The sequence below is a fragment of the Cavia porcellus genome, unplaced genomic scaffold (assembly GCF_034190915.1).
Source record: "Cavia porcellus strain 051 isolate PalLab524CR breed Dunkin Hartley unplaced genomic scaffold, mCavPor4.1 scaffold_26, whole genome shotgun sequence".
In the NCBI taxonomy this organism is placed as follows: domain Eukaryota; kingdom Metazoa; phylum Chordata; class Mammalia; order Rodentia; family Caviidae; genus Cavia; species Cavia porcellus.
In genome coordinates this window covers 46,130,677-46,152,773 of record NW_026947509.1, presented here as the reverse complement: position 1 = coordinate 46,152,773, position 22,097 = coordinate 46,130,677, and the positions used below count along the sequence as shown (strand labels likewise).

Here is a 22,097-nt window from a genome sequence, read left to right as displayed (position 1 = left end):
GCAGTGGTACGATTTCTCTTCTGTCCTTTAAAATGAACTTAATAGAATAATCCACCATCTTGTATTCTGCAGTCTGGCTTCCTGCTCTTCAAAACCTCTCTGTCTGAGGTCACTGATGAATTCATTTGCCAAGTTCTGCTGACATCTTTTAGGCCTCAGGAATCTTCCTCATGTCATTTGACCTCCTCACTGCCTTGACTACCACTGACCCCCTTCTTTCTTAAACTTTCTCTCCTCGATTGGCTCCCTGATGCAGCTCTGTTGCGTTTCCTTCTCCAGGTGGAACTGCTCCTTCCAGGCTCCTACCCACCACTCCTTAGCTAGCACCCTTCTGCCAGTGGCTGCTGTCCAGGGCAGCCCCTTGTTCTCATGGCTTCATCGAAAGCCTGTAGTCCGAGGCATACAGCCTCCTCGCTGGACTCAGGCGACTCCATGTGCTCCTTTCTCAGAGAGTCCTAGTTCTGTTCCTCAGCAAGATGCTTCCTCTCCCTTATTCCCGTGTCAGCAAGCGGAGCAGCCAATCACCTGCTTTACCCAGCGTGAAGCCTGCCAACGCCCCGGGCTTCTCACTGCCACACTTTCTGCCACACACCATGACCCACAGTTCAGCTCCCAAAACCTCCCAGGGCTAGGCCGTCTCCATCAGGAAGTCCACCACTTCAGTTCAAGCCTCACGTTTCACCTTGTTTTCCAGAGCTTCAGTCTCTCTATCCTCTTCTGCTGTCAATATTTTTTAAGCAGCTTTTAAAAATTCATAGTAGGGATTAAAGTCAGGGCCAACCACATATTCAGCGAGTGCTCTGCCACACCACACCACACCCTTTTTACATGATTTGGAAACTGGTCTTGCTCAGTCATCCCGGCAGGCCTTGCACTTGTCCTCCTTGTACTTTAGCCTCCCAAGGAGCTGGGATCACAAGTATGCACCACCATGCCTGGTGTCAGTGATCTTTTAGTCACAAAAGCTGAGTGTGTCATTCTCCTGCTTGGAGTACTTCTGAGGTACCTCATCTCTCTTAGGGTAGATTCTTAGTGTGGCATTCAAGGTTCCTCTTGGCTGCCCCGTCAGTCATGTATCCACAGAGAGTTCTTTTATCTTCTCAGGACCAAGTCTGTTGGCACACTGTCCTCTAGCCTCTGTCCTCCTGCCCCTGCTGTTCCCTTCACCAGGAATACCCCCACCTGCAGCTGCTTCTCCCCCTCTGACTTCTCAGGTTTTGGAGGCATTTCCTGAGTAGGTGTCCTGTTGGCTTCCCTCACCCTGCACATCTGTGTATGTATTAAACTTTTTCCACCCTGGTGTGGTGGCTCACACCTGTGATCCTAGCATTTGGGAGAAGGATCACTGTGAGCCCAAGGCCAGCCTGAGCTGAATAGTGAGACCTTGTCCCAACAAAACAAAACAAATCATCAGGCCTCAGCACACTGTCAGGCACGTGTTATGAACCCTGGACCCATTTATTGCAGAGAAATAGGTGCTAAGGTTTGAGTTTAATTCATGGGAGTCAAGGCAATCACAGGAGTTCCCTGACAAAGAATGCAAACAGTCATCCATTCTTTACTGAATAATTAATAGTAAAATAATGCTGACATTATTTTAAGAGGATGCCAAGTTTTGCTTTTCAGACGTAAAGCACTCCCCTGAAGTCCCAAAGTGCCTGCCTGCTCTGAGGAGCCCTGTCTTTCCCAGCCCAGATCTGCCTCAGGCAGCTTAGTTCTGTCTGAGTGGGCCCTGGGTTTCCAGCTTCTCTACAACCCCTTCTACCCAGCAGAGTTCACGAGGAGTGGCTGGGGATCCTTCTTGTTCAGTCCATTTACTCAAGGGCCTCTGCCCTGTAGCACTGGAGCCACAGCAGGAAAGAGCCCTAGGTGTCCCCAGATGCGCAGTCGCCATGGTCTGTCTTTCCAGGCTTGCCTCTTTTGTCCTTACTCACCTACCCTTCCCCATGGTTGATGTGCCCGGGCTATTCAGGGAATGTGTTGCTCATGCAATCTGTCTTAGGAAGAAGCTCTTAGCTGGCCCTGTCTAGAAAACTCTTGCCTTCTCTAAACAGAAGAGCTTGGCTCTATCTAGAAAACTGTGAAAGTCCTTTTCTTCTTGTCTTCACTTTCAAAAACATGTTACAGGTTGGTTTTCTAAAATTTTATGAAAAAGTCAAAATTTCATAATTAATAGAATAGCTATAGCTAATACATTACATGTTGGTATCTTTGAAATAGGTGCTCAGAGTACAAGATATGGACAAAAAAATTTTCTGATTAGTTATATTATTAGTGTCTCTTAAGTCATTAAAAAGAAAGGTTTGCGCTAAGAGATTCATTTTTAATAACTCCAGTAGTCCCTCTGTGAAACTTTGTTCTCCCAGTTGACTTCAGGGCTTTTCTGGTACAACTTCCTTCCTCCAGAGGGAAGAGGAGCTGGTCAGCATTATTTCCTTCAAAGTCTGTGCTTTTAATGACCAACACTAAGTCTTTCAAAGACAACATGTTCTCTAGACAACAAAAAGCCTTTATCTTTCTGCATATATTGCGTTTTCCAGTTTTTTGTGTGTCATGACTGACCTCGTAAAAATTATAGCATCAGACAGTGAAGAGTGATAAAGGGAAGCATAAGACAAAGCATTTCTGGAAGGGCTTAGAATCTCTCCTAAAAGGAGAGGGAAAGTAAGCCTATGTGAAATGTACTTAACACATTTATGCACATGACATAACTAGTCGTACAAATGATGCTGAAGAGTATTAGAGATGACATGAGCAAAGTTTGTGTAACTGTTGTGAGAAGGAAAATGAATGGTGTTTGGAAGTAAGAAGGGCCTGGAAACTGGAAGAAGGGAAACTGGAAATTCCTTTTGTGTTTGTTAATTGTGTTCACGGAAGTACCCTTCTCTGAATCTAACTCAACACCTGGCTTATTTTGGGCCCCCAGTAAGTGCTTGTTGACTGTATAGTGACCTCGTCATACAAATTTCAGGGTACTTGTGCAGAGAGAGTTGTAAGTAGCAAGACACATTATAGATATGCTACATTGTAGTTTTTTGTGCCTACTGGACATAGCTCACTTGTGTTCCTGCAAATCAGCAGAAGTGAGAGCTCATGTAGAAATGACTCTCCCACCCAATCTCCCCGTTCACGCCTTAGCTATTACCCCACCACCACCACATTCCTTTCATTCTGCTTTATTTAAGGATGTCATTACTTAGCAGTTACCTTTCAAAAGGATTATTCCAGCTATAGCTTGGTGGTACAGCATGCACTTCATAGATGTGAAGCCCTGGATTCAATCCCCAGACCTGCAAAGAAAAGAAAAAAAAATGCTGGGTCTTCCCATTCAACCATCCCCAAACATCCTCCCTGTCCCCATGTTAGAGTATCACACTCTGCCACCCTCAGAGCCCTACTGAAAGACTGTCCTATGTTTCCTTTTCTGACTGTATCAAGTCACTGAGCAAATGCTAAAGTACAGCATGTTCAGTAATAGCAACAGTCTGTAAATTGTGCTATATTCTGAAAGGAATCCTGGAATGGAAACAGCTGGAAGTCTGTAATTTATATAATAATTAACTTCTGAATTTAAATCAGTGGCCCATAGTTATATAAGATGTAAACATTAGAGAAAACTAGGTGAATGATATGAAAGTATGAATATTTACAAATGAAAAGGAAATTCGCATTAGTCGTCTCAATTTTACATATCTCCTTCCTCTTCCTGTACCCCCAAGAAACTGGAAGAAGCATAGATTTTTGGACCTAGAAAATCTTAGCCTTAAGTCAGGCGTGGTAGTGTACGCCTGTAATCCCAGCACTAGAGAGGCTGAAGCAAGAGGATTGTTATGAGTTCGAGACCAACTGGGGTTCCAAAGTGAGCTCAAGGCCAGCCTGAACTGCGTAGTGAGACTGTCTCAAAAAAGAAAAAATCTTAGCCTTGAATTCTAGCATTGTGACGCTGGCAGATCAGTCTTGGTTCTGAGTGCTAGTCCTCTTCTGTAAAGTGGAGGTTATACTTCTTATGCTGGGCCATTGTGAGGACTGAGTGAAATTTGTATTTCAAATTTGCAAGTGCAAATCCCAAATTGGGCTCTTATTATTCGTATTTAGTAACAAGAGCATCATGATGAATAGCTCTCTTAATCATTTGTCCTATTGTGTGTTACTGGAAATACAGATTGGTTATATTTCTTGATCTCTCAAAGGACAGTGGTACACCTTCCACAACAGAGGACTTTTGTTTGGGGAAGCTAATGCCATATGGAGGAACTGAGTATTTTCCTTCTACTTTACCTAGCTCTCCAGGACTGTGCTGTGCTTCTTGCCATGGGTACAGCCCTGAACCATCAGCGTTGTAGAGAGCCCAGCCTCAGGAACTGTATTCCATTTCCCAGAATATGTTTCTTAGCCACTTTCTTAGTCACTTTCTTAGCCTGGTTTCTTTTCTGTAGGGGAAAGTCATGCTTTTCCAAAGGTCTCTTCAGTATCTGTCCTGCTATCCAGGAGAGCTCCAAACTATAGAATCCACCAGCCCAGTCCTCCGTGGGATAAGGACTTTGTCTAACTGAGCCAATGCCTGCTTTTCCATGGCCCAGTACAGTACTTGGTGTATAGTATGTGTTTAATCAGTATTGGATGGGTGAGACAATAAGACAGTTTAAATCTCTAGGATTTGGCAATGATGCGTGCTTAACTGAAAGGACCAAATAATGAATTTGCAGTGACCTAGATATTAGGCCAGTGATTCTAAACCTTGGATGTACTCTTTCTGGGAGAATACTTGTTTTATTTTTAGTTTGGTACTGATTTCTAGGCTCAATCATGCATGTTCTCTGTCATTTTATAAAAGCTCTGCAAGTGATTCCGATGGATAGCCAGAGTTGGACTCTACCATGTTAGACTATTGTTTAAAAAAAAAGTGTATATCATACATAACTCTTAGCATTTTCTGTTTCTGTGCTGTAGTTATCAATTTGTGTGTCCCTACACAAATTGACTTTATGCTTTTTTCCCCCAGTACTGGAGATTTCCCCACCAGCGGAGTCCTGAGCTACATCCCCATCCCTTTTTAACTTGAGACTGGGTCTAGCTAAGTTTCCCAGCGAGGCTTGAACGCGTAGCCCTGCTACCTCAGCCTGTCAGACAGCTAGGACGTCAGGCATGTCCACACCTGGCTGACTTGAACTCAGACACCAGGGCTATCTTATTCATAATTATATTCCTAGTGTGTGGCACCGTGCTTGGCATCTAGTGGTAGTCATAAATGTTAATTGAATAAGTTAATGGTTTCTTTCACTTAATATACAAGATAATTGCATAGAACCACAAAAGACAACCAGAAAAAATACTAGCACCCTGAGTTTAGTTTTGGATTTACTTTGTGTGGTACTCTAAAACTATGCTTTGATTCATAATCGGTTTTTTCTTATTCACCCAATCTAGATGCTTTAAACTAACAGTGCCAAAGATACAAAGACTTTATTGGGGAATCCCAATTCAGATTATTTCCCCATCATTTACATCTATACCCAGTATATTAATCACCTTTGCTTTGCCAGGAAAAATAACTGACACCCACAACTTATAGTAGAGGTTTCAATCCATGGTCAGCTGGCTGCAAAGTAAAAACATCATGGCAGAAAAGTGAGGCAGAAGAAGGCTGCTCAACTTGGGGCATCTGAGAAGCAGCAGAAAAGGTAGAGAGAAAGCAGCCAGGGACCAAATAGATTCCTTAAGGTTAAGCTGCTAGGACCCACCCAGACCCAGCCAGAAGTGTGCTTTATTAACCTCCTGAATCTCTCTCAAGTCAATCAAGTGGATTTGAAGAATTATCATCACTGTGTATTTCAGGTGGCTCATTAAGGTGATGCTCAGCACCACTGTTCTCCATTAATGAAAATCATAGAAGCTTCTAGATAAACACACAGGTTGCCAATGTTACTCAACTCTAATGTCAGTTAATTTAGGCATCATGCAGTATGACAGCCAGAAAGAGATTTAGAAGCATCATATTTAGGGCCCTCATTATACAGTGTAGAAGCTGGAGCCCGGTGGGTCTGGGACTTTCCTGACATTACACAGTTTGTTAGGAACACAGCTGGTACAAAAAGCCTGATGCTCTGGTTCACAAGCCTGTACCTACTCCATAGTACTATGGCATTTCAAATGCCATTAAAAGTGAAAGACTAGGTTTGGTCCTCAGCACGTTAAAAATAAAAAGACCCGCCAGGTACAGTGGTGCACACATGCTATCCTACTTTCTCAGGAAGCTGAGACAGGAGGATCGCCAAGTTCAAGGCCAGCCTGGGCAATATACCAAAATCCTGTCTTAAAATAAAATTTGAAAGAGGCTGGGGAAGTAGCTCAGTGGTAGAGCACTTGCCTAGTATGTTTGAGGGCCTGGGTTTGGTCCCTAATATTGCAAAAGAAGCACGAAACTTTTACTTCCACTCTGACATTGATGTTTGAAAGCAAACTATAAAAAAATAAAAAGATATTGTTACAGGTTTCTCAAAGGGTTTGGGGAGTAGGAGTACACGAGAAGGGGTAAGGACAGAAGAAAGCAGCTTTTTGAATGAGATTTTAAACCTTAAAAAAGTGAGTCTCGTGGCACAAGAGTTCACTGGTGTATCTGCCCTCATTTTCAGAATCTTCCCCCGAGAATACCTCCTTCAGCAGATCCACCTGTACTCCCTCGCTGACCTGCAGCAGGTGAGTACTCAGCCCACGAGGCTTTTTTCTTCCTAAGGAAGCTTCGTTGTGCGCTAGGGTCTTGCCACTGCATTCAGCCTTCTCTGGTGTATTTTTCATTTCAATTCCCGATCTTCGATTTCTATTCAGAATGGGGAAGGGGCTTGGTGCAAAATGATATTATGGGACCATAGCAGATCTTGGCAAGAGTGTGCAGAGACTAAAGCAGTCATACATTGCTGGTGGGAATGTGAAGTGGTATAGCCACTTTGGAAAAGCAGTTTGACAGTCCCTTGAAACAATGTGGAATTAAATGTGACCTAGCAATTACACTCCTTGGTATATACCCAAAAGCATTAAAAATATGTAGACATCCACATAAACATATATATGTAAGTGCTCAGTGCAGCATTATTCATAACAGCAAATAAGTGAAGCCACCCAGATACCTGTCAGCTGATGAAAGGTTGGATAAAATGTTTGCCGTACTGTGCATTACTGTTCAGCCTGGAAAGGAAAAGAAGTACTGATCCATGCTACGGTGTAGATGAGTGTTATAAAGACATCACAGTACGTGGGAGAAGCCATGTGGGAAAAGGTAGATGTTTATGGTTCTTTTTAAATGAAATGTACTAAGTAGGCAAATTAGTGGTTGCCACAATCTGGAGAAACTGAAGAAGTAAGTAATGACTGCTAATATGAGGTTTCTTTTAGGGCATGAAAGTATTCTACATTTAGACAGTGAAGACAGTTGCACAGTTTTGTGAATAGATTTTTTTAAATCAGTGAATTGTTCACTTTAAAAGTAGATTTTACAATATTAGAATTATATTTTATTAAAAAATTACTTAAAGAAAAATGTGAAAGGTATTGATACATTAAATCTTTTGACTTGTGCTCAAGCCAAATAGTTAAATAGCTTTTATAGTTTAATAAAATATAACAGAGCATGTAAGAATCCAATCATCTTTACTTACTTTTATTAGTACATGTGCTTTTAATAATTGACCAGGTTAGCAGTTGGAAGACGCTGAGGTTTCCTGTGTTCATTCTCAAGTTCTGAATAGGTTAAGCTCTGGTTAATCATTTAAACAACAACTACTTAAGAAGCTGTGAGACACTAAATGAAAACATTGCTTTCGTTTCTATGTATGTATTGATTTTCCCAAGAGTCAGTTTTTAAAAAAATAATCGTGATAACTTTCAGAACGTCTCAAATGCTGGGATTCTATTCTTTTGTTGTTTTCCTTTCTTGTTTTTACCAGAATAATGGGGTCAACTTAAAAAATCAAATTCATGTCCTTCAGTCATTTTTCAGAATTTATTTTTCAAGGTTTCTTGTGTGTACATCCTTTTTTTTTAATTTTAAAATTAAGGGGGCTGGGGATTTAGCTCAGCAGCATAAGCGTCTGCCTTGCAAGCAGGCAGTCGTCAGTTCGATCCCCGGTACCCATAAAAAAGGAGAAAGACAAAAAAAAAATTTTTTTTTAAATTAAGACTTTTGTGTTCTTTGTTCCTCTGGAGATAAGAGATTTATTTTAAATGGCAAAAATAATTTTAGAACAGTTAGTTGGGGAGGGGTGAAAAGACACTTAATTTCTATTTGTGCGTCGTGTAGACCTGTTTGCACATGCCAGCTCCTTCTGCTCCTCAGTCCTGCCTGCTCTTTATTGTGGGGTCAAGTGGCAGTTACCTGCTGTCTGGGGTGGAAAGGGACATATTTTTAATTACAATTATCCAGTGGTGGTCAAGGAGGAAAATTGATTAGAATACCCATTATACATTTATCTGCTTCCTCATGTCTGGTCATAGTGTCTGAAAACCCAGATGCCGTTGCTTGGTGTTTAAAGGCAGGAAACATTCTCGCAAAGGCAGTTGAAAGTAGAACATGTGGGCTCCAGAGTAAATACCCTTTAGGAGGCCGTTCCGAAGCAAGGTTCAATATCAGATGAAGAAGAAGAGTCAGAGTAATTCCATATTCATTTTAAGATGTCAAAGTGATGTTTCCATTTGGAATAATAAAGCCTGCTTTTTAAAGCCTTCCTATATCCTGCTGTCTTTTTCTTTTCTTCCCCTTGTAATAATCAAGCCCTACGAGCCAAGCAGCTTACTTAAATCAGTGACAGTGGTGTTCTTGGGTAGACCAAGCCATTAGCCCCAGATCCCCATAAGCAGCTTAATCAGTTTCAGCCTGGGCAGTAAAGTGATAGAGGCAATCAACAGCTTATCAAACTCCCTGTGGGCGGGGTGGCTGAAGCTCAATGCATCCATTTACTTAGCCACTCATTCTAACCTGGCTCTTTGTGCCTGGCTTTAAAAGCCCCAAACTTATCATATTTAGAGGAAGTTTAATTCAATTACTTTTTCTGCCTGAGGTGGGTTAAATTGGATTTAGCTTTTGGTCTGTCTGTGTCTTTCCTATCAACACTGAAGACTTATCTTTCCTTGGATTCTGAGTAAATAAGGACTGTGTTTTCTAGGTCTGAACCATTGTAGGAAATAAGGAAGGGAAGGGAAACAAGGAGAAATATTTTTTTTTTAAAAAGTGCTTTACTTTTGCAAGAGTGCATTAGCCATGGCAGGAGACCTTCCTAACCCATCCAACCACCAGGCCCCATGCAACTCTGCACCACCTCAGCCTCTCCCTGGCTGCCTTATCACTCTATTAAATGTCAGGTTCAGAGTAAATATGATTTCACTTCACCTAAAGGTTTCTGTATGAGCAGATCTTTCTTATAAAATAATTATAGGAAAAGGAATTTTGGTATACAGACTTTCATGGGAAAGAAATATACATTAAACTAAGTGATTAAAGGATTATAGATCCTGAAAAATAACACCAATATTCTTCCTAAAGGCACAAATTCCTTTCTATAAATTTGATTTTTCCATTAACTTTTACTTAAAAAAGCAAAATATACATATTCCTCCCCAAGAAGGAAAAAGTCAAAAACTTAATGAGCATGATAAAAAGGGATATAAAATTTTATAGGTAATGTAAGAATAATATTATACACAGAACACTAATCATACTTAAAGATGTTAAAACTATTCTGGTACCAAAAAATACTGCAGTCTTCTTGTCTCTCTTTGGATTCATATATATATCCAAGGAACAATCCCTACACTTTTAACAGATAAACTCAACAATTTCGCTAAATATTTCAAACTGCTGTAATGCATCAGTTACATTCAAGACTCTCCACTCCCTTCTTGTTATTTGAATTTACTGTCTTCTTTGCATGCATTCTGTCTTAATATTGTGCACTTGGAAGGGAAGGAATAAGTAGCCAGGACTGGCAGTTGCCTAGCAAAGGTTATTGTTTCCTGTAGTCCTGGGAGCTTCAGTCACCTACCATCGGGCACTAAGGGCCACTTATTGGCAAAATTTATGCTGGCAATAAGTCCTTAATTATCTATTTCACTATTCCTAGCATGTGTATCAAAAAGGTATCTGGGATTATGCCTGTAATCCCAGAACTCAGGAGGCTGAGGCAAGAGGATCATTGCAAGTTCAAGACCAGTTTGGGCTACAAAGTGAACTCAAGGCCAACCTGACCTGTATAGTGAGACCCTGTCTCAAAAAGACAAAAAGAAAAAAAAAAGGTAGTGAAAGTTAATGGTTGCTGGGCATGATGGTACATGCCTGTAATCCCAGCACTCGAGGCTGAGGTAGGAGGGCTGCTGAGACTTTCAGGACAACCTGGGCTACCTAGTGAGTTTGACTGAAGGCCAGTTTGAACTACAGAAAGAAAAAAAAAAAAAAAAAAAAAACAGGTGGTGGCTGAGCAGCACACAGTGATTATCCAACAGTCATCCGTTGGCAGCCCTTAACCCTAACACGGAAGTGGAACCCAGAGCCCCCTGATCTAGTGGCAGACCCAAGACAGGCATTGCAGTGAGGTAGAGGTGCTCTAGATCCTTGTAGGAGCTTGATTCACTCATTTCTTCAGTGTGGGAATTCTGGGTGAATTTCTGTTCAACAGAGTAGGTATTAGAAAAGCACAGTGAGGGCTGGGGATTTAGCTCAGCGGCATAAGCACCTGCCCTGCCAGCAGGCGGTCGTGAGTTTGACCCCCAGTACTGGAAAAAAGGAAAAAAGGAAAAAAAAAAAGAAGCACAAAAAGTTTAATATGTGACTGCACAGTGGTTTTTTATTTTATTTTATTTATTTTTTTCACAGTGGTTTTTTAAAGACAACCCAGCTTTTTATATAGGATTTACTGAGCTTATGTAAACAAACAGACATCTGTGTTTTTAATGGAGAAACTTCTTTTTAAGAGCTTTTCTTTGGTTTGATACCTTGAGAAGTAGAATTGAATTTGTTTTATTTTCATCCTGCCTGGTTTTATCACAAATCCTTTGTCAAAACTGTAAGACAGGATTACAATGAAAAGATACACTCAAATAAGGAAGTAGGAATAGGGGGCTGGGAGTTTAGCTCAGTGGTCTAAGTGCCTCCCTGGCAAGTGTGAGGTCATGAGTTCAATCCCCAGTACCACCAAAAAAAAAGAAAAAGAAAGTAGGAGTAGTACAAAGTATGCTCAGAATACATGGTGATTGTTTAAACTAAAAAAAAATTGTCACAGTAAAAGATGCAGTGCCATTAATACTCCTCACAGTACTTACCCTTTCTTCAAACAAGTGGCATTATTCTTTCTCATGTAGTGCTAAAAATCCTCTTTTGTGAATGTCTTTACAAGGTGCCATCAAAAGTACAGTGAGTGCTGCTGCTGTGTGTCATCCAGTGGAAAGGCAGGATTGCAGAAACATGACAGTGTGTTCTCATCCACCCTGTTCACCAGACCTGCCACCACGTAACGTCCAGCACTTCCCCATGGTCAAAATGACCATGAAAGATAAATGCTCTGAATGGATTTTGGACATCAAAGCAGCCACAACAGCACAACTAAAGATAATCACAAAGAGGACTTCAAGAAGGTGTGGTGTGGTTGAAGGGAGCAGAATATACTGAGGAGCCTTAATAGAAACATTATCTTTTGCTGGAATGAATATTCTTAAAGTCTCGCTTTATACAGTACTCTCAGTGTCTTAGCCTTCCCCTTGCCCTGTTGAGTATGTGAGAAACCATCACTTTCCCTTGGCTCTTTTAACACTGGTAAGGAATTTCCAAATTTTACTAGTAGAATACCTGGACCTATGTAAATTACTGTTCAAGAACTCTTAGTTCTAACAGAGCAAATCAGAATCTTGGTGTAATGTGTTATTTCTTAGACTATAAATGATAGGAAAATTCTTCTAAAGTTCCTTCTACTTACTGAAAGAAAAGGTCAGATTGGACTTGTAAATTTTGACTACCAATATTATTGTGACAAAACCTAAACTGCAGGAAGAACTCTTCTGGTGTTACTTCCTTTGGGGCATTTGTCAGTTAAGCAGTGAATGTCAGTTATGCGTGTTTGTTTGTGCCCAGTGGTCCCAAGGGTGAGGCATTTGGTTAGAGTGGCCCCTTCTCTTCATCTGTTCACCTACACCTGGCCCTTACACACCCCTTTTGGCAAACAATCTAAGCAGCTTTGTCATGCATCATTCACCTTCCTTGGGGCCAGAATTTCCAAAATGGACCCTGCCTTTAGATTAAGGCAGTTTAGGTTCTGGTAACAACATAAAATTATCGAAGAAGAGTAAAGTATTACTTTGGCCCGAATTCGTTTTTCCTTAATATGTTGAAAACACAACATAATATTTCAAAGGAAAGACATCAAGTGATTTTAATCATGAAAACAGATGGAAGGGAAAGTCCAGAATTCAGAGTAAAGATATGTAACGTGGGAAGGATGCCAAAAGGGTAAAGCACAGCATGGAGACCCATGAAGAAAGAAGAAATCCAATGTACACTATCTTTCTGGAGTTGTCTAGAATGGTCCCAACTGCTTGTCTTACATGACAGTAGTAGTGAAGGCATGTATGAAACAACTTACACATAACTCACAGAGCATTTGGCCACTGGATGGATGGACAAATGGATATATACATATGTACACATTCCCTCTCGAACTCACTTGCTCTCCCCACAAAGAAAAGCAAACTAATTACTGTTATGCGCTAAACAAAACAAATGCCCATCTATGAAATCCCCACCACCACCACAACAAAAAAAAAATGGTTTTTGTACATCAGAATAATGGTGAGTTGTCTAATGTTGTAAACTTTTGCATACCCAGGAGACATTCTTGAACAGCTAACTTCTCCATTCAGTTTTTTGCTAGTCCGCATACCAACATAGCTCAGGAGTTGTCATCTGTGTGACCTAAACCGCTGTCAGAACTGGCCCCTACAGAAATGCTGCACAGCATTTTGCTCTGAGGAAACTCAAGGCTTCCTAGTGTGTTCTAGCAAGTGAATAGTGTCCCTAAAAGGCAATGTTCAAGGCATTTTGAGACCACTTTTTGAAAACACTTTGCAGAATTCTTCAAAGATGTTATGTAAATTATTCTGCATCTCCCTGCCTGCCAAGCAAGCACACACTGAGAGGACCTTGCTGTCTGTGGGCACTCTTCACAGAGGGGCAAACAAAGGCCAGGCCTAAGTGTGCACCCAAGCACAGCCATCCTTTCACGGAAAAAGCAACAGGTGATGACCTTTAGTGACAGAGGGGTTGACATCTTTGAATCCACAACCTACAGAAACACAGTGCCCACAACCAACTCACCAGTCCCCAAGCCTCAGGAGCCCAAGGGACTTGTATTCATAGCCTCTCAGTTCCCTGATCCTGCACCATTGTCCACCCAAGCATTAGTAGGCAGGACAACTAATTAGGAGCATTCCGATTTAACAAGCAGAAAAACAAAGCATGACAGCTTGCTTGTGTCTGCAGTCGCCACATTGCCTTCAGAAACCCATGAACACAGTCTGGGGCAGGACACGAATGAGCCTCCAATAAAACACCACTAAATCTGTCAGCTGCTTTAGCCAGGGTGGATCCAACCAATTAACAAGCTAGGAAAAAGGATCATACATTATTTGGAGATCAACTTATGCCTTTTAAATAAGTGAATTTTTACAAAATGAATGTGTATTTCTGTCGAAGAGCTTTCCTGGGTGGAGGGAAAGGATTAAATGTTATTCTTTGAAGGCTCGACTGGTTGGCAGTAGAGCAAATGGGAAGTCACTGCTTCTCAGGAAGGCAGGTGTCTCTTGAGAATGTTCTGAGCAACATGTGCCTCATGCTCAGATTCTCAGGCCATTGCAGATCTTGTGGGAGTGGAAAGGGCAGAGTGGCAAGTGCTAGGGACCAGAGCCAGACCAGAGATCTTTAGTCTCTGGCTTCCTTACCACCAGTCCTAGCTACTGGGCATTTATATTTTGCTGTGGATGGCAGTTAGCTGAGGGGTTAAAGCAGGTGGTTAACATGGTGATGGTACAGATTATTAGTTACACACACTAGTTAGTCTTTGCCCTGTTCTATAGACTCAGCTACCCAACTATAGTCTGGTTCACAGACATACTAAAGGATTGGGAGATGTGGTAGAGACAGTGACCGAAAATGTAGGTAGCTAAGCACAAAGTTACTGCCCTTTCAGGAAAACCAGACCAGGAAGATGAGCCAGTGTGAGAGTAGTGGACAGACAGCCCCATTGTCCAGGTGGTAAATGAAAGGATTTTGCCCTGAATGGGAAGCTGCAGCAGTGGGAGGCTGGGAGGCGGAACCAAGGGGCTCTATCTTGAGGTCACCTTTCCCGCCCCTAAGCAATTTACCTGTGGCGCGAAATAAATTCCAATGGGTTACCTGTGCATCAGTAATGCCCCTTAGGCACCACGCCAAACCTAAGCTATAAATGCCCCCACACCACGTGTGGGGCAGAGAGAAAGCCAGACCCCGGAGGTCATGGAGTTTCTCTCCACATTCTTAAAGGCCACTTTTATTTCATATTTCTTATCTTTTTAGCCACGCCGAAAATTCTATCAGTAAAGAGGTCAGCCTAGGCTCCCAAAAGCCCTCAGGCACGAGCAGCATGGAGTGGATTAGGGTGCAGCTACGGAGCTAGATGGTGTCTACTGGTGCCAAGGTCACTTTCCAGGAGCTCAGTTTCCTGTTTTCCACTTCTATTTTGGCTTCCAGTCATCTGGGTGTTGTCATTCTTTTGGCTTTGTGTGCTTACCTATTTATTTTTTTTAAAAGTCATAATGCCGGGGCTGGAGATTTAGCTCAGCAGCATAAGCGCCTGCCTCGCAAGCAGGCAGTTGTGAGTTCAATCCCTGGTACAGATAAAAACGAAAAAGACAAAAAAAAAGTCATAATGCCTACGTCTAGTACCTATAATACCATAAGGCATAAAGACCTGTTTCTAAAGAATATTTACTAAACATCCAGTGTAGGGGTTAGTGGTTTTGCTAGTAGGGGAACTAGACTGGTCCTTGCCCAACTGCTGAGCCTGCTATCTCAGCCTGCAGAATGTTATAGACCTCAGGGGCAGGTGAGAAAGGATTTGGGTCAAAATCAACTCGTTTCATATTCAGAGAAATGGAAATGCCTACTATTTTATCATTTGGTTGTCATTTGTATATTAGTTAGCTATTGCTATTACTCCAAAAATTTCATAACTTATAGTATGAGTGAACAGTTACATTCTCTCATGGTTTTTACGGGTTGGGAACAGCAGATTGGTGTAGTGAGACAGTGTGGAGTCTGTGGGGTCTGTTTTGAGATTGTGAGCTAGATGTTAAGGCTGCAGGTACCAACTACAGCTGAGGGTGGGCCACGCCCACAGCTGCATGGCAAAGCTAGTAGTTCACAGGAGGCCTGCTTCCCCTACGCGGCCGCTCCACAAGCACTTGTTAGTCCTCATGAGGTGGTCTGACAGAGCGAAAGCCAAGTGAGGCATCCTTTGTGTGGAAGGTATGGTCACCTCATCTGCTACATTCCCTTCATTAGGAATGTGCCACGAAAGCGGGCTCCAGTAGCAAAATTAACCACTAAGTCTGGCCTGTATTTAAGGAGAGGAGAACTAGTTTCTACCTTTTAAAAGACATTGTAAGAATATATGTACATATTTTTAAGCCATCACAATCTATAATAATAGCACCTAATATCTTCATATCGTTTTACACATTAAAAAGCATTATTTGTCAGACAGCTTTGTGAGATAAGCCTGCCTTTTTAAAATGCTCATTTTATAGGCAAAAATATTAAGACACAGAAAAATTAGCTAGCTTACCAAGGCTATATAGCTTCTGCTAAGTGACTGGACCCAGGTTGAAGGCCAGGCTCTCTGACTCCGGGACACTTTCTGTTATATCAGATGGATGAATATGCATTTAAAAAAAAAGCAGGCAGCCTCTTGAGTGATCTCATACTTCCCATGTTTATGACACAGAGATACTCAAAGACTGAATAAAATATTTTCAAAAGCACAAGAAAAGGAAAATACAAAGTCAGTCATAATTTTAGTTACTTCCTATCCACAGCCAGGGAGACATCAGAAAGCAAAAGCTCCCTTGTCACATGTGATACACTCACAGGGAATGGCCTTGGGCCCCAGCAATGCGTTTTGGCACACTTTCCTCACCTTTCATTGTCACATTTCCCTTGGTCACATTTCCCTTCTGCCACCGCAAGCAGCATGAGAGGAGGCCCCAAGAGTCCTGCTCCTCCCTTCCTGTTCCGTTCAGATCAACAAGTGTATGTTGAAGGCCTTCTGTGTCAGGCACTGTGCAAGGAGCAGAGGGGATAAAGGTGAATCGGTCAGTTTTTTCTCGCACTGAGTTCAATAAAGTGAGAGGCAGGCCTCCTTCTTTCTTTCTTTTTTTTAGTCAGTGGCATTGACAGAATCTCTGGAAGCACATCTAACCTGGTGTGGGAGACTGTTTTGCAAAGACAACCACAACAATGTCTCCCATCCCACATGCCTTTCTTTGACTGTGACTTTGACACTTTTCCCATTGAAAGGTAGAGTCTTTGTTCCTTTTCCCAGATTTTGAGTGGGCCCATGACCATAAAAGTGTTGATAATATGATTCCCAAGGCCAAGTCCTAAAAGGAGATAAAGCTTCACCTTATGCTCTGGTGACACTCCTGGAAGCCTAGACGAGGCCATTCAGAACTGCACAGCCAGGCCACACACATGTAGGCCCTGTAACTGACAACTCGGCTGAGCCAGAGCTGCCAGCTGAAACCCACCTCTGGACACGTGAATGAAAGCCCCTTTAAAGGACCAACTCCCAGCCTGCAGGATTTCCTGGTCAAGGCTACAGATGGAGTGGAGACAAGCTCTCTCCACCATGTCCTACCTGAACTCCTGACCTACAGAATCTGTGAGCATAATAAATGATTGTTTTACACCACTAGATTTGGGATAATTTGTTTTGCAGCAATAGTAACCGGAACATCCAGTAATTTGGCTGTCAGGAAAGGCTTCCTGCAGGCTATGATTATAAGTTAAGATGTAGGCCCTGTAGATGAAAGCCAGGCAGACAGGAATCGGGGAGGACTGTCAGGGTTTGGTGCCCTCAAACCCCTTACGGATCTGATCTGTGGTATTTCTCTCATGGAGACAAGCAGGAGATATTTTTTCATTAACTTTGCTATTTCTAAAGGACGTTCTGTCTGTATGTTTCAGGATTATTTAGATAAATTATCTCAACAAAACTTTCAGGCAATGAACGTATACATGAAGCGTAAACCAAAGTGTACGTCATGAAACTCCTCCTGGCTGGGGGTTTTCTCCAAAATAATTAATTCCTTCAGCAAATATATATTAAGCACATACTAGTCCTGAAACTGAGAGTTCATTTTCAGAAAAGGTCCTGGGATGCTTTCTGATCGTGACCAAACTGTGGTGCTCTGCTGTGCGGTAGTAACTTCTAGAGTACTAGCAGAGTACTTCTAGTGCCTAGCAGTGTCCCCTGGGGTTGGACTCCTCAGAGCCTCTTGCCAACCATCCCATGTTTGTAGTAGGTCTTAGGGGACCCGAAGAATAACAAGGCCCTGAACAGAGGCCTGCACTTCGGTCTGTGCTCCCCTGACTCTGAGGAGGAACAGGCATGCTGGTGGGGCAGCTTTTCCTATTGCTGTCTGGTTTTTAATTCTTGGTCGAGTTCTAGTGAGCCATCCACACATTTGTTCCTGGACCGGGTTAGGAATTGGTTGTGGCATCCAGGAAGAGCTTTATAACACAACAAATAAAATGCCTAGGAAGCAGCAGCTGGTCACTCACAAGACTGCCAGGGCTTTCTTAAGCCTGGACTCCTGTGGCAGGCACACTGGTTTCTCACTCAGATATGTACAGTCTTCTTTTAAGCTAGTCCTTCGTGTATGCATCCATATAAGAGGAAAGCAACAGACATCCATTATGTGTCAGGCACTTACTGTGGCAGGGCCAGGGTAGAAAACTGACTCAGAACTCAATCTCCTCTGGGTCTGCTGTAGAGGGGCAGACTAGCAATCTTTTCCACATTTTAAAGAAGAGAAGTGTGGCTCTTAACAGAGCTGTGTCACCTGGGATTCCTGCGGAGGCCACAGGAGTGGCATTGGTGCCCAGAGTATACCTGGGATGAGACCTCAGAGTGTGACCATGAATCAGGGCATCTCTCAGAAGAGGGCAGCCGTTATTTAGCAGCCCTAGAGTCATCAGCACTGCCCATTTTCTAAGAGAAGCCGGAAATCCGTATTTTTATGTGAAATTTCTCAATATTTAAACACTCGGCAGGCCAAACAAAACACAGCCACCAGTTTTGACCTCTGCTTTATAATAGAGAATGCCTGCTTTTGTTCTGTCAAGCTAATGAATGCTCAATTACGAGAAAGAATTTGGAGGTTAGTATGAGCTTGTGCTCCTCAATAGGCTGCAGGCCCCATCCCAGACTCTTGAGATACTAATTGACAGACTTGCACAGGCTGACAGCTGGCTCTGAAAGTGGATACACACAAGGAAGTGGGCAAGCTATTCCAGGTCACCCTGCAAGGTCAGGGCAGCAATGCAAACATTAGGAAGGCTGTAGACAGAGGTCAGGTGGCAGAAAGGAAGCTGCACAGTTCCTCAAGCTGTTGGTTAATAAATCATATTCGAAAGGCATCAGCAGCCTCCTTACCACCTGGCATTGCTTTGTGAGGTGGAAAATTAAATAGAAATCAAAATTAAGATGCTGTCGGGAGGTTTTAGGAGGCCATCTCACCAGTGTGGAGCCAACACGGGATGATGGAGTTTCTGCCTGGAGCAAAGGTCTCTGGAGAGGTGATGATACCTGATGCTGGGCATCACAGACAGCCTGGCCACTGCCATGCTTTCCCAGAAGAATCAGAGGTTACCTGCCCATGCTCGATGCCAGCATGCTGCAGGTGCACCAAGTGCCTTGAGCAAGTCACTTCTCATCAGCCTCAAGCGTTTCACCTCTGAAGTGAAACAGTTCCTGCCCCAACAGAATCAGTATGGGCAGCGCTTAGAGCTAAGCCTGACTCACAGGGGTGAGAAGACCAGGCTTTACTAGTGTACAAGTATCAGCATTCATGTTGCTGGGAGATGTGGAGCTTCCTTCAGCATCACCAAGATACCACATCTGTGTGCACTAGATTGCAGCTGTCGCCTTGGAAATCATGTAGGCTATATCCCGATTTTGCTCATCAGATTCTGCAAGGAAATCTAGGCTGCAGGGGCCTTTTGTAGCCCATTTTGCCATCACCACCTGGAGTAGCATGTCTGTAGGGAAGCTACACAGCCCTGCACAGGCACCTTCCTGCTTTCTGCCTGGTCCTGAACTCGCACTCAGACAGCCCTTGGCTCACCAGAGCGAGGCACATGCTGCACCCAGCTCTCCCCCTCCCTGTGCTTTTGCCAAGAGGCCTCTGGAGGTTGCATCCACAGGTGGGTTTTGCCTTGCTGAAAAAGATAACTGCCTTCCACACCTGTTTCTCTGGAGAATGCATTTGGTGAACTGGGCACAGTTCTGAATTTTAACAAAATTACAAGTTTTATGGAATCGTAGAGTTCACATTTTTTTGCCTAAGGAAAACCACCAAGTCTGTATTGCTTCTGCACCTCTAGAAGCAGCTTACCAGACTGAAACACTGGCAGGAATGAAAAGAAGCCCTGTTTCTCCCCACCTGCAATTACAGTTTTACCAGCTTGTAAAGCACACACAGAATGTGCAGCACATTCTTCCCTTGCAGTAGGGGAGAGGCCCTGCTGTGAATGTAATTGGCTTTCTAGCTTCCTCTGACGCTGAGGTGCAAGGAGCTGGACTGAAGGGCCTTTGCTCTTCGAATTAACTCACATTGAATCGTGTTTAAATTCCAGGCATCTCCCTGAATCCATGTGTCCATTAAGTCTTAATGAGACATGGAAACATAGCTTAGCTCTGGAAATACCTCATCCCTGTCATTTCTTAGCACTTTGTAAAAGCTGGGTTTCTTTCTTTTTTTAAAGGAGTTTTTAAAATTTAACTTTTGTAGGGATTATTTTGACCCTGTTAACCCCCGTTAAAGATACATGGCATTTGTGTGTGACAGATTCATACAGTACATCCCCTTTGGACCTTTTCTCTCTTTCTCTCTCTGGCTTTGGCTTTGCAGGATTATCTGTTCTCAAGAAATGGTCCACAGGCATACATTTGGATAGCAAGTTTCCTCATTTATAAAATGAGAAGGTTGAATTAAGCAATCTTATAACTCTTCCTAGCTCCTAGCCCCAGTTCTGTGATTTTATGATTGCTGAGAAGCAACTGAAAGGTAGAGGTCCCTCGGCATGCATCTCCTTTCTGGGGATTCCAGCCAGTGTGCACGAAGCAGCCAGGTGTGGCTGGCACTGGAGTGAGTCGGGTCTCCAGCACTGAGCGCAGCACCTCGGTTCTACAGACAGGAACAAGCTTTCTATTTGCCAATGGCCAATGGTTTCACATTTTTCTTTCAGCAGCACTTTTAAGCATTTTCACAGATATAGTCTGAAGGACTGTTTGAAAAAACTAGTTAAATATGTAATCCTGCTGTCACTTCACTATGGGAATGTTTTCTGAGAAGTGCATGGTGTGGCAGTTGCCCTATTTTGAGAACCTCATGGATTGTTTGTGCACACACCTAAAACGTACAAGTCTGTCAGATGACAGAGCCTCTTGGTACAGTCAAAAGACTCAGTGAGGCAACTTTCAACATAACCCACCACATTGTAAACCTTTTTTTAAAAATTATTATTGGGTGTTTGTTCTTGTTTTGTTTTGGCAGGGTCTCATTGCATAGTTCAGGCAAGCCTTGAACTCACTACATAGTCCAGGCTTCCCTTGAACTTGCAGCAGTCCTCCTGCCTCAGCTTCTCAAGTGCTGCACTTTTTTAAAAAATAAGTATAGTAAATACATAAACAGGCAATGCAGTCATTTACAGTCATCAAGTATTGTGCACTGTTCATACTGTATATGCTTTATAGTTCCATATTGCTTACCAGTGGGTGTTTGAGAAGTGCACCGTTAGACTGTTTTGTCACTGTGCATACATCATGGAGTATGCTTTGCAAACTTCAATGGCTAAGTACATCGCTGGGTGATATGATCTTTTGGGACCACCATCATATTTGTGGTCGGCTGCTGACTAAAACATCTTTTAGTAACAGCTTGATTGTACTGATTCTTATTCTTTGACAACATTATCATCTTAATACCTTACTATCCAATGGCAGTTACTATCCAATGGCATTGTATGCTATGTAAGGACATAGTGCATAAAAGTTGGCCAATACAAAAAAGTGTGTGGAAGATAACATGGCATCTAGTAGATTTTGTAATGAAACAAGCAACACCAGTCAGGTTGCTGTTTACCATGTGTACGCGGAAGCTCACAGCAGAGAGCATTTTATAGGCTAGTCGTGCAAGAGGTGAGCTCAGGAGACATTAAGAGCACGGCGTATCCTCAGAGAAGGTTTTAGAGCTGAGGAATAAAGATCAGAGGAAGGGGACTGAAAAGATTCCTGGCTGGAGCAGAGGTCAAGGGTGTGGAGAGAAAGTAGGCGAGGCAATTGCAGGTAATAAAACTACTGATCTGAATTTCTCCTTTCTCTGCTTACTGCCTGCTGGGGACAAGGATCCATCTGGGGCAGAGTGGAGAAAGGAGTGAGAAAAGCCAGGGTTTTCAGCCTGCCCACTCCATCCCTTAACCCTTAAGGCGCAGTTGCCCTGCAAGCAAGTGCCTGCACTCTCCCTTCATAGCACTTAGCACTGGGAGGGGAAGAGGGGCAGGTCAAAGCCCCCCTGTCCCAGATGGCACCAAAGGTTTGTCCTTTCCCAGTCACATAATATTTCTGGTGCTGCAACCTTTGTAAAGTGAGAAGGTTGTACTTAAAAATTAGATTAATAATAGCTCCTCTTTATTATATAGCCAAGAAATGTTATTTGCTTTTGTTACTGAGTGCTGACGGTAGCACTGTTCTAGCTCTTACATGGATTATCTCATTTAATCTTCACAATAGTCTTCCAACACAGTA

At 42.7% G+C, this 22,097-nt stretch overlaps 1 protein-coding gene across 10 annotated transcripts in view; it reads left to right on the top strand.

The window, feature by feature from the left end:
- The window catches only part of Plekhm3 (pleckstrin homology domain containing M3), a 175,320-nt gene that overhangs the window by 95,366 nt on the left and 57,857 nt on the right, over positions 1–22,097 (top strand). For 9 of the 10 annotated variants that reach the window (XM_013157563.3, XM_003474190.5, XM_063237367.1 and 6 more), the window contains one exon: positions 6,633–6,696. In XM_013157563.3, the coding sequence (XP_013013017.1) occupies positions 6,633–6,696 (64 nt within the window). Of the gene's footprint in view, positions 1–6,632; positions 6,697–11,378 lie in introns of all 10 variants that reach the window. The other variant, XM_063237371.1, reaches the window with a different exon arrangement.